The sequence below is a fragment of the Urocampus carinirostris genome, chromosome 14 (assembly GCF_059441175.1).
Source record: "Urocampus carinirostris isolate Australia breed hairy pipefish chromosome 14, RoL_Ucar_1.0, whole genome shotgun sequence".
In the NCBI taxonomy this organism is placed as follows: Eukaryota; Metazoa; Chordata; class Actinopteri; order Syngnathiformes; family Syngnathidae; genus Urocampus; species Urocampus carinirostris.
The window spans coordinates 3,578,018-3,590,291 of NC_142362.1; the positions used below are offsets into that span (position 1 = coordinate 3,578,018).

Here is a 12,274-nt window from a genome sequence, read left to right on the forward strand (position 1 = left end):
GTACTTCCACTAAAAAATGTGATTAAGTACAGTTCTGTATCTTACTAAATAAGCCCCCAAAAATGTTAATAATAATAATAATAATAATAATTTCCTTGTATTGTCATTCTGTGTAACAATGTACACAGAACGAAATGTCGATTGCACCTGACCCGTTGTAGCAAGCCGATGCAGCCGCAGCCAACAGAGGGCGCCGCCGACCACTTTTTAAGTCTTAGGAATGACTCGGCCGGGGCGCGAACCACCGACCTCCCAGTCTCAAAGCGGGCGCCTTACCATCTAGGCTATGCGACAAATATATCGGGAAATAGAAAGAAATGGATATCTTCTGAAAGAATTGTAAGAACAAACAACGTAGGCCGTACAACCTTTGCAATAGTACAATAGTCAATTCATTCAAAAGAGAAAAATAATTTTGCATTGCCGGAAACTCCGCAAAATGTAACGTGATGTCAAGTTTTGGACATCTTTGATAATGACTCAGTTGCCACACTTGGGATTGCTGTTGCTCACTGTTGTTTCAAGCGTCGCTCACACACTTTGTGTGAACGCTCAGACCCGTAAGGAAAATGACCGGGAACATTGGATGCAATCGTTCTTTGCTTTTCCTCCAGATCTGGTTAGCATGAGGCGCTTCCTTGTCTTCCTCCGCATGATTCGATTTCATGCTGCTGCTGTCTTTCTAACCTCGGAATCACATGACTGACTCTGTGTGTGTGTGGTGGATGTGAGCTTTGTTAGGTTTCATAAATCCCAATACCAGAGAAAAACCCTGTAACCGCCGACTAAATGAAATATCACTCTTTGTATCATCATGCTATTAACACGAACTACCGCATGAGTGCGTTTCCCATAACAACTATCAGATCAAGATCTGTCTGAAGCTTCCTGGATGGTTTCCATGACACTGGGCCTCCATCAAAAGCCCTGCGCAATGTCTTCCAGTATTTCATAATGCCTTCCTGCAAATATATGAAGAACTACCGTAAATTCCGGACTATAAAGCGCACCTGATTATAAGCCGCACCCACCACTTTTTGAGGTATTTGACACTTTTGCACTTACACAAGCCGCACTCATGTATAAGCCGCGGGCGCCCGCGGTAAAGCTTAATCCAGGACGGACTGTGAGTTCCACAATTGTAGGGGTTTTTAAGGGTTATTGATCTATCTTCGTTATTCATTATCCGTTATCCGTTATCAGTCAGTTCATTATACGCTACAAAGCCTAGGAGCCGGGACACTTACTCTCAGCCAAAAGGCTAAGCTAAGGTCCTAGCCCTAAAGCCTTGTTGCGATCATTGCGAATGCACCGTTCCCGGAGGTACTGCAATACCGGGCCGATGCGTGGAGTGGACAGAGCAAGCTCTTATTCCATCTCCGGAATGCAAAAATCAAAAGCCAAAAGGCCAAGCTAAGGACCTAGCATCAAGGCCAAGCTAAGGACATAGCATCAAAGCCAAGGCCAAGCTAAGGACCTAGCATCAAAGCCTTGCTACACCGTTCCCAAAGTTCACAGTTGTATCCCGAAACGCCTTTGATCTAGAGGCAATAACTCCATAGTACACAAATCCAGACCCATAGTTGACATCACTGATAGATAATGATACCCGTAATTTACGTAGGATGCAGACTTGTAAAGTCGGGGTCCCGTTGAAAGTCATCCAAGGAAACAAAATGTATATTTCCAAAGTTAAGGGTGGGGAAAAATATATATCTACTATTGTCCGCTGCGACAACAGACAGATCTACCGGTAACTCAGCTTTACCACATTTCCCATCAGCCCGCGTTTGCTCCGCCCCTTATTTTTGATTCGTCCGTAGAACACATAGCAGAATAAATCTCTAAAATAAATACATTACAAGTAAAATTCACGGTAGAGTGTCTAATTTCCCTTCGGGGATGAACAAAGTATCTATCTATCTATCTATCTATCTATCTACAACTTCCTCCTCATTACTATCGCCATCAAGGGCATCTTCATCAGTATCAGAACGTATCTTAACATTATAGAAAATATATGCTAAAACTTAGAGATTGCAATCTTTCTTGGTGCACACATTCTACTGGTCTTAATCTTACCTTTTAAACTCCTGCGCCGCTGGTGGCCGTTAGAAAAATTCCATAAATTAGCCGCTTCACTGAATAAGCCGCAGGGTTGAACATTTGGGAAAAAAGTAGCGGCCAAGGGTCTCCATGTCAGAGCTGTTTTAAAGTCTATTCTCTGAGCCACAGGAAGCCAGTGCAGCGACCTGAGCACAGGACTAATGTGGTCGTACTTCCTGGTTCTAGTCAGCAGCATTCTGGATGTTCTTTAGCTGTCTTACAGCTCGTTTAGAAAGTCCATGGGCACCAGCAGAAGGCCTGTCCCTGAGGTTCTTAGGGTCCGAGATGGTTCATATGGGACCAACATGTCGCAGATGTACTTTGGTGCTAGACCATGAAGAGACTTATACACCAGCAGAGCTGTCTTGAAGTCTATTCTCTGAGCGACAGGAAGCCAGTGCAGAGAGCTGAGCACAGGACTAATACGGTCGTACTTTCTGGTTCTAGTCAGGACCCGAGCAGCGGCGTTCTGGATGTTCTGCAGCTGTCTTACAGCTCATTTATAAAGTCCAGTCAGAAGGCCGTTACAGTAGTCCAACCTGCTAGAGATAAATGCATGGATAAGTTTCTCTATAGGTCAGTAGCTAGCCCTGCTATTCTCAGTTTCACTAAATAGCACTATTTGTGCTGTCCAAGGTGATCTATCTCATTCGACAGCTGCACAATATTCGTAAACATTGCTGATGGTGTGAAATAGTATAGCTTTGGCGTCGGCAGAGGGTTGGGCCACCTTTGTGCAAAGAGTCTATCTTGACCTGAAAAGCCCTGGTGGAAAGTCAGTGGAGTAAGGTTCACAGCCAGTGTTCCCTCTAAGCTTCGCGCGTGCGCAATCGCGCACTGCTAGCACATTCTCAGCGCACGAGAAAATCGAGCCAGCGCACAAAAATCAGGGCTCGAAATTGCTAATTAAGAAGCCAATTAAGTCAAAGTTACAGTGCATGAAGGTAAAAATACACGGGTTCCCCTGACGCTGTGTCCTAAATGTGGTATTTTGAAGTCGAGTCGAAGCAGAACGAAGTTGAGTTAAGTTAGTAGAGTTTGTCGAGAACCGGCTTCTTCGGCTCGGCTCACTTAAGGGAACCGGCTCTTTCGGGTCCTAAACGGCTCTTCGGGTTGTTTTTGCTTCTTTAATCCCAAAATTACCAAATATTATGTAAAATTATGCACAAAATGACTTAAAGGGAAGGGGTATTAGAACAAAAAAGAAAAGAATACCAAAATGAAAAAGTAGTGAAAAGCTGAGAAAAAAAGAAACAAAAGGAAGAGAAAAAAAGAAGGAAACATTTAGAAAAAAAGCCAGAAAAGGGAAAGTAGGAAAAAAGTAAATAGAGAACAAAAAATAAACACAATGAGATTTTTTTAAAGGAATTAAAAAAAAAAAAAGGAAAAAAACACGGAAAAAAGAAGAAACATTTTCTGTTGCATTCAAATAATTTCCAATGATATCAAGTCAATCTTGTTGCCAACATTGTACTTCCACTCAAAAATGTGATTAAGTACAGTTCTGTATCTTGCAACCGACTCAATAAGGCCCCAAAAATGCTAATATTATGCGACAAAATATATCAGGAAATAAAAAGAAATGCATATCTTGTTAAAGAATTGTAAGAACAAACGACGTTTGTAGGCAATCGTACAATAGTCAATTCATTCAAAAGAGAAAAATCATTTAGCATTGCTGGAAACTCAGCAAAATGTAACGTGATATCAAGTTTTGGACATGTTTGATAATGATTTAGTTGCCACACTTGGGATTATGGTGGCTCATTGTTGTTTCAAGCGTTGCTCACCGACTTTGAGTGAACGCTCAGACCTGTGGAAAATTACAGGGAACATGGTTCACAGCCATTGTGTAATCATGGGGCTAGCTTTGCTAGCGTGACAGCGTTGCTAACCAGCTTCCCCTTGCCAGATTGTAATCCAAAAGGCAAGCGATTGCCTTCCTTATCAGCGAGCTTCTGAGGTCTTTCATGTCACTCATTGGCTAGCCGACTTTTTATGAAGTATTTTATGACCTTATTATGTTTTATACTAGGCTTTATCAATCACACTATGGGGCTTCCTCATAAAACCTTTTCTTATGATCTGATAATCAAACGCTGATCCGGTATGAATTGCTAAACAATTATTTGTCCTTTATATATTCTTGACCAGGGTTGGGTAGGGTTACTTTAACTGGATTACTTTCTATTACTTTAAAAATGACTACATTTTGTGCAGGCTTGGGGAGTAACGGAATACATGGAACGGCAAAAATGATGTTTGGATTCATTTTCATTTTGTTTCTGTCGCATTTGATGTTCGTTTTGCCGGAGATCAAAGAGATCAAAGCCAGGGGAGAAAGCTTACCACGTGAGTCATCATTTAATTCAGATTTAGTTTATTTTGTCTTTTATTAGCATATTTGGTATTGGAGTAATCCAAAGGTAATAGAAAGTTATCAAGTTAAAGTAACCCTACCCAACCCTGGTTTTGCCGGAGATCAAAGAGATCAAACCCAGGAGAGAAAGCTTACCACGTGTTCTGAGTCATCATTTTATTCCTATTTCGTTTCTTTTGTCTTTTATGAGCATATTTGGTATTGGAGTCATCCAAAAGTCATTGAAAGTAATCCTGTTAAAGTAACCCTACCCAACCCTGGTTTTGCCGGAGATCAAAGAGATCAAAGCCAGGAGAGAAAGCTTACCACGTGTTGTGAGTCATCATTTTATTCATATTTAGTTTCTTTTGTCTTTTATTAGCATATTTGGTGTTGGAGTCATCCAAAAGTAATTGAAAGTAATCAAGTAAAGTAACCCTACCCAACCCTGGTTTTGCCAGAGATCAAAGCCAGGAGAGAAAGCTTACCACGTGTTGTGAGTCATCATTTTATTCATATTTAGTTTCTTTTGTCTTTTATTAGCATATTTGGTGTTGGAGTCATCCAAAAGTAATTGAAAGTAATCCAGTTAAAGTAACCCTACCCAACCCTGGTTTTGCCAGAGATCAAAGCCAGGAGAGAAAGCTTACCACGTGTTGTGAGTCATCATTTTATTCAGATTTAGTTTCTTTTGTCTTTTATTAGCATATTTGGTGTTGGAGTCATCCAAAAGTAATTGAAAGTAATCAAGTAAAGTAACCCTACCCAACCCTGGTTTTGCCGGAGATCAAAGAGATCAAAGCCAGGAGAGAAAGCTTACCACGTGTTGTGAGTCATCATTTTATTCCTATTTACTTTCTTTTGTCTTTTATTAGCATATTTGGTATTGGATCATCCTAAAGTAATTGAAAGTAATCAAGTAAAGTAACCCTACCCAATCCATGTTTTGCCGGAGATCAAAGAGATCAAAGCCAGGAGAGAAAGCTTACCATGTGTTGTGAGTCATCATTTGATTCATATTTAGCTTCTTTTGTCTTTAATTAGCGTATTTGATATTGGAGTCATCCAAAAGTCATTGAAAGTAATCCAGTTAAAGTAACCCTACCCAACCCTGCTGGTATAACCTTTGCTTCAATGAACGTTAGCCGAGTAATCTCCTACCTGGTTGTTGACTAACAGGTCAAAAGTCGGAACGACTGACAAAAGTGCAATCATCATAAAATAGATAAAACTAGAGTTGATCCATACACCCTTTTTATGGTCAATTTCAAGCACTTATTGAGGACTATTAAAGGCAATTCTCCTTTTAAAGGTATGAATCGTGTATTTTCTAAAGGCAAATTTACCGCTGTGATTTTTAATTTTGCCTGTGCAAATATGGAGATATGATTTTTAAATCTTGAGTAAATCACAAATACATACCTGTCGCGTTCCAGGGCTCCATGCCCTTACAAACTGTCGTATTTTCCCTCACAAAATACAAAATAATCTTTTTTGTCTTTTTTATTTATGTACTTAAACATTTTATATTGTACATGTGTTTCGTAATATCCTGTATCAGGGGTGTCAAACTCATTTTAACTCGGGGGCCACAGGATAGAAGAAACATTCTGTCGGGAGCCGGACTAGTAAGATTAGAGAGAAAGAAAAAAAAGAGAAATAAATAAGCGAAAGAGAGGGAGAGAAGAGGAGAGAGGGCGGGACAAACAAAGAGAGAGCGGGAGAAACAAAAGAGATACAAAGAGAAGTCGTGAGAGAGGGGGAAAGAAAGGGAGCGGAAGAAAGAAATCCAAAGAGAAAAAGAAAGAAGGAGAGAAGAGCGCGAAGGGTAGGAAGAGAGAAAAAGGAAAAAAGGAGGTTAGAGCAAAAGAAGTTAAAAAGACACAGAGAGAGAAAGAGACAAAGAGCAACAAAGGAAGAGAAAAAAGACAGAGAGTGAAAGAGACAGAGACAGAGAGTGGGTGAAAAGTGGTGGAAAAGAGGGAAAGAAAGAGAGAGAGAGAGAAAGAGAGAGAAAAAGAAATACAAGTATAGTATCTTTGTGAGTGGCACCGGCCTTTGGCAACATCAAGTTGACATATTTCAACCTGCAGCTTGTTTTTCTCTTGCGCTTCTCTGAGTGTTGTCTCGCGGGCCGAATTCAATCCCTGAGCGGGCCTGATCTGGCCCGCGGGCCACCTGTTTGACACCTGTGTCCTACATATTGTTAATTCACATTTTGTTGCTCGACATGAATGAGGTTTATTATTAAAAAAGTTCAAAAATTAAGTAGCTTGGAAAATAAAATACATGCAAATATAATTAAGTAAAATTTTCCTTTTCAAATTATTCATTATTTTTCTGCATTAAATTATTGTTGGTAATATACTGATTAAAGGGATAACCACAAACTTGTCTTTTTAAATTTTCTCCTTTTATACTTTTTTTCTCAACTTCTTTATACAACATAATAGTTCGTCATATAATGCATCAAAGCAAGTGAGCCGTTTGAGAACCGGCTCTCTTGAATGAGTTGAGCTGAAAAAGCCGGTTCTCTAAAAAGAGACGGACTCCCTTTCACTACACAACTACCACAGAATGATGCATAATGGGAAATCCCCAGACGGCAGACGCATGCGCACAATAGCATCAAACCGCTCGCTTCGTTTGCAACGGAAAAAAACGATGCAGAGATAGAGGCTGCCGCGGTGAACTCGTTCGACTCGATTGATTTGCCGTTTCGACTCAATAGTTGGTGTATACCGGATGGTACCCATCATTGACAAATTTGCATTTTTCCGTACAGATTTTTTTGTACACGTCTTAAAATGCATAATAAACGTACTTTGTACGGCAAAAACGTACAGGTTGACAGGTATGCAAATATATTTGTTTTTGAGACTGATCTCTCCCCATATACGTAATTGTTGGGTAAAAGGGGCGGCAGTAACTCAGGAGGTAGAGCGCTCGTCTTGGGATCAAGGGATCCCAGTTCGAATCCCGGCTCGTCTGTGTTACATGTCGAAGTGTCCTTGGGTAAGACACTGAACCCCTAATACCCCCAATAAGCGTCTTACATGGCTGCAATACAGCTGTTCCCGCTCCTTTGGCGCCAACTGCCGCGGGTTCTGATTGGCTCCCGATCAGCATTTGAACCCTGTCCTGTCTGTCCCCTTTTGTCAGTCCGTCTGCAAACCTCAGTGAACACTAGGCAAGCCTTTTTCGACCCTGACTCCCAACTGTTTTTTGTTCCCGTCTGTCCCCCGGCTTCGACCCATTTTTGATTCTGACCACTTCCACTCTCCCGTCCCGACTTCCGACCTCTTTTTGTCCCTCACTACGTCTTCTCTCCTTTTTTGGCTTACGACTCGCTTCCGACCCAGACCACGTTTTTGCTCTCCAGTCCCAACTATCGACCCATTTTTTTCCGTCCCTGACTCCGCCACCGCTCTCCACGGAAGATCCACTCCCGTGTTCGGAGCACAATCCGAGTTTCAGAGCAACCTGCTTCCCGCGTCCAGCAATCACCGGATGGTGGGTGCAACCCTTTCTCTTCCTTCCAATAAAAACTTGTGAGAAACACAACGCAAGTGGGTCCTGTCTCCGTTCTGGTCCTGACACAAAATTTACTTAGATCTACAAATGTATTTGTGATTTACCCAAGATCTAAAAATCATGTGCCTCTAAAAATGCAAATCGTGGATGTCCTGAGGTTAAAGGAGCTAAACATCAATGGTCGGTAGTCCCCAGCTGATGACCCAGTCAGGCCCAAGTTTTTAGGGTACACGAGGTTTCCAAAGACACCGAAGGAGACAGGAACACCACCATCCTCTGTTTCCAATTGGACCTGGAAAACACATGAGAAGATTGTGGACATTTTTAAGGACTTTAAAAACTTCAGGATTATAATTGCGGACACTATTCACATTGTATTTCTTCTTCTAATGGGATTTGAGAAATTGTCAGGACCAGAACGGAAACAGAACCCAATTGCGTAGCAAGGCGTGGTCGGGGTCGGAAACGAGTATTAAGCCAGAACACGAGAGGAGACGTAGTCGAGGACAAAAGAGGTCGTAAGCCGGGACGGGAGAGCAGACGTGGTCAGGAGCAAAACAGGTCGTAGCCGGAGACAGACGGGAGCAAAAACGGGACAGGTGGGAGTCAGCTTCAAAAAAGGCTTGCCTAGTATACACTGAGGTTCGCAGACAGACTGACAACCGGGGACAGACAGGACTGGGTTCAAACAGGGACAGAGAGCCAATCAGAACCCGCGTCGGTAAACAAGCGAGTCACATGAGTAATCATGACAGAAATCAGAAAATTGTCTTTGAAATTCCTCAAAACATGCTTGAATTTGGCTATGAAAAATTGTACCAATCCTGTTTTTCTTTTGAATCAAGACCAAACATCTTTATATATCACACGTTGTACATATTTTACCTGAGAAAACAAAGAAACACCTACCTACTAAGGTGTGCTCGCTGGTTTTAAAAGGATTAAACTGTCGACAGATTGTTGACAGGCTACTATGTGCAATAGGTAAACACCACATTTGCTAAATATTTCACTAAGACTTCTAGATTTGCATTCAATTATCCTTTTTTAATGTATTTAGAACAAAATCCCTTCGGTTATTTATACAGTCTTCAGTACTTTGTGGTCTCGTCAAAACAGGTTCTACCTCATTCTGCTAGTATGTGGTGTACATAGATAAAGGATTAATAAAATGTATTTTGCTTAAAATCAATCATTAAGTCGGGCTGGTCAGGGTTCCCTACTGCCATTTTCTAAATTTTATTTCAAAAAGGCAAGAGTTGAGGTCAGGTGGTGGGAGAATCGAGTTGGGTTTGCAGGAAAGGTAAAACTGGGTGTCTTCTGTGAAGCAGTGGAAAGAAATATTGAATTTCCTGAAGATATGAGCATAGGGGGAGAAGGTTATAAAGAGGAGGGGCCCCAGGACAGAGCCCTGAGGCACACCTGAGGAGACTGGAGAGGGGTCAGAGGAGAAGGACTTGAGTTGAATTGATTAAATGCGGCCAGAGAGTAAAAGACGCGCGGGTTCCTCCCTCCACCTCCCTAACGTCAGATGTCATTTCCCTTTCCTACCAATAGCTTACAAGCTTTAGAAACTTTCTTTCAGCTTTTCGGACAAATATTTCACTATTTGCAGATTGGAATCTGCAGAATGATTTCCTTTTCAGTGCCATTTTGTTAAGTTTTACTTTCATTTGCTGCATGTCGCCGAAATGCGCACTTCAGCACCGAACTATTCATATAGGCAGACTAAACCCCAAGCTGTGTAGTCTGTGCGGCTCCTTGACAGATTGGCTTTCCGTCTTTTTAAGCTCTGCTCTCATTTTTCCTTGGTCAGCCTGTCAACGAACATCTGCCCCGCAAGACATTGGTTTTGACTCGGTCCTGTTTTCCTGATGGTATTCCCTCTTATTTTGTCCCGTTTAATATCGGTTTCAAGTTTCGTTCCCGTCTATTTCTGTCCTGTTTATTATTCTCTCCAGTTTTCGTTCCCGTCTAGTTTGTCCTGTATCTTTTCGATATCCTGTTTCATTATCTATCCTGTCTCTCCCGTCCTGTCCGGTATCGACCCCATCCGTCTGATATCAACTCGGGCAATTGGTTTTGATCTCGTCGGCCTCTGGCTTCCTATCATATCACTCCAGACTGCTGCCTCAAGTGCATGCAATAAAAGGCTTGTGTGAGAACGTCACGCGTTTGGGTCCTGTTCCGGTTCTTGACACTCTAGGGGGCGTAATAAACACTAAATTTACGAGAACTAAAAAGAGATCCTGAAATGATTGTTTGAGTTAGTTTTTTTTGGGTAAGTACACTAATTATCTTTGTTTTTATTTTACATCATGGGTGTCCAAACTTTTCAGAGCACTGCCAAAAAGCACAAAGAAGAATACAAATTGTGGAGATTCAGAGTGACGAAAAAGCACAATTTTCTTCTCAATTTTTTGCCCAGCCTTTTGCAAGGTTTTCGGGTACCTGTAGCTATAAGATGGTGGGCAACTATGTTAGGTATAGGTGAGATGAGGTATATAAAGGCAAACGTTTTGACCTCCGTGTCAGGACCAGAACGGAGACAGGACCCACTTGCATTGCGTTTCTCACATGTTTTATTAGAAAAAAGGGAAAGGGTTGCTCCCACGATCCGATGTTGCAGGAAGCAAGTCACTCTGATACTCGGATTGTGCTCCGAACACGGAAGTGGATCTTCCGTGGCGAGCGAGAGCGGTGTCAGGGACAGAAAAAGCAGGTCGGTAGCTGGGACTAGAGAGCAAAAACGTGGTCTCGGTTGGAAGCGAGTCGCAAGCCAGAAAAGGAGAGAAGACATAGTCGGGGACAGAAACAGGTCGAAGCCGGGACGGGAGAGCAGACGTGGTCAGGATCAAAAACGGGTCAACGGGAGCAAAAAAACGGGACAGGTGGGAGTCAGGGTCGAAAGAGGCTTGCCTAGTGTTTACTGAGGTTCGCAGAGGGACTGACAAAAGGGGACAGACAGGACTTGGTACAAATACCGATCGGGAGCCAATCAGAACCCGCGGCAGTTGACATCAAAGGAGCGGGCACAGCACAGTAATCATGACACTCCGAGTTCTTAAATAAATGCATGTTTATATGTATTTTTGCTTATTTTCCAATGTATCAATATTGATTTTTAATTGCAAGCCCTGCGATTGGCTGGCAACCAGTTCAGGGTGTCCACTGCCCAATGTTTGCTGGGATGGGCTCCAGCACCCCCGCGACCCTACTGAGGATAAGCGGTGTAGCTAATGAGATGAGATGAGATTTTGAATTGAATGATTTTTGGGGGAGGCATTAAATATTACACACTGCCCCTTTAACTAGCCTTAATGTGAGGAAATGAGCAATTTTGGTTAAAGTTGGCAAAATTTTGAAGAAAGTCTAGGAAAAAAACTACAGTTTTTTGTAAACCTATCACTGATTGGTCTGAAAATATAAATACATACCATTGTGTCCATTAGGGAAAGTCTTCTACCTTCAAACAAGGTTTCCCAGTCACTTGGAACCCCCTCATCAAGTTGGACTTCAACAATCTTTTCAGAACTTTGGACAAAATGGGCGAGGAGGTAAAATCACTTAAAGTACTCGAGTCGTATTTTCGTAACGATACCAAAACCTGACCAATTGTTTTTCCTACTTTCCAGATCCCCGCCGAAGCCCCATGGAAAGCCCCTCATGCTGAGGAGTGGGACCATATTAGCATGCAGCAACTCATTGAGAAAACTTGCTGGACCAGGTAACATGCGATACTTGTTACTGAAAACAGTCAATTATTACCGTATTTTCCGCACTATAAGGCGCACCGGGTTATAGGGCGCACCCCGAAAAAATAGTTTTTGGTCCTATATTTGACATACATAAGGCGCACCGGATTACAAGGCGCTACAATGGGAACGTGGACAAAACAGTCCCCGCGACCCTAGTGAGGATAAGCGGTACGGCTGATGAGATGAGATGAGACAAAACAGTCAGATAGTTCAGTCCAACTGATTACCCCCTTAACATTCCCAAAGCCTGCAAAGAAGCAAATACGTGTCACAGACATGTACGGAAACAGTGTCTGTACGATGTCACTCCAATGCATCGTTCCAAATATCATTCGGAAGGTTAAAGTCTTGGGATTCAAGAAATACCAACCATTGCTTAGTTTCTATTTACTTTTTCGCTTGCAACTTTACTGTGCATATGACAATAAACACTTGGAATTGAGATTAATTTAAAAATAGCTTATCACAGAAACATCGAGTTCAGTCTGAAACAAGATACTGGGAAAATATATAGCCG

General features: G+C 42.1%; 1 protein-coding gene and 1 pseudogene across 1 annotated transcript in view; one reads left to right on the forward strand and one right to left on the reverse strand.

Annotated features, from left to right (window-relative positions):
- The window catches only part of maoa (monoamine oxidase a), a 68,756-nt gene that overhangs the window by 28,724 nt on the left and 27,758 nt on the right, over positions 1-12,274 (forward strand). Inside the window, exons 4-5 of the mRNA XM_088352232.1 lie at positions 11,452-11,556; positions 11,635-11,726. Coding sequence (XP_088208358.1) covers positions 11,452-11,556; positions 11,635-11,726 — 197 coding nt within the window. The remainder of the gene's footprint in view (positions 1-11,451; positions 11,557-11,634; positions 11,727-12,274) is intronic.
- LOC148352461 (U2 spliceosomal RNA) lies at positions 1,302-1,417 on the reverse strand (annotated as a pseudogene).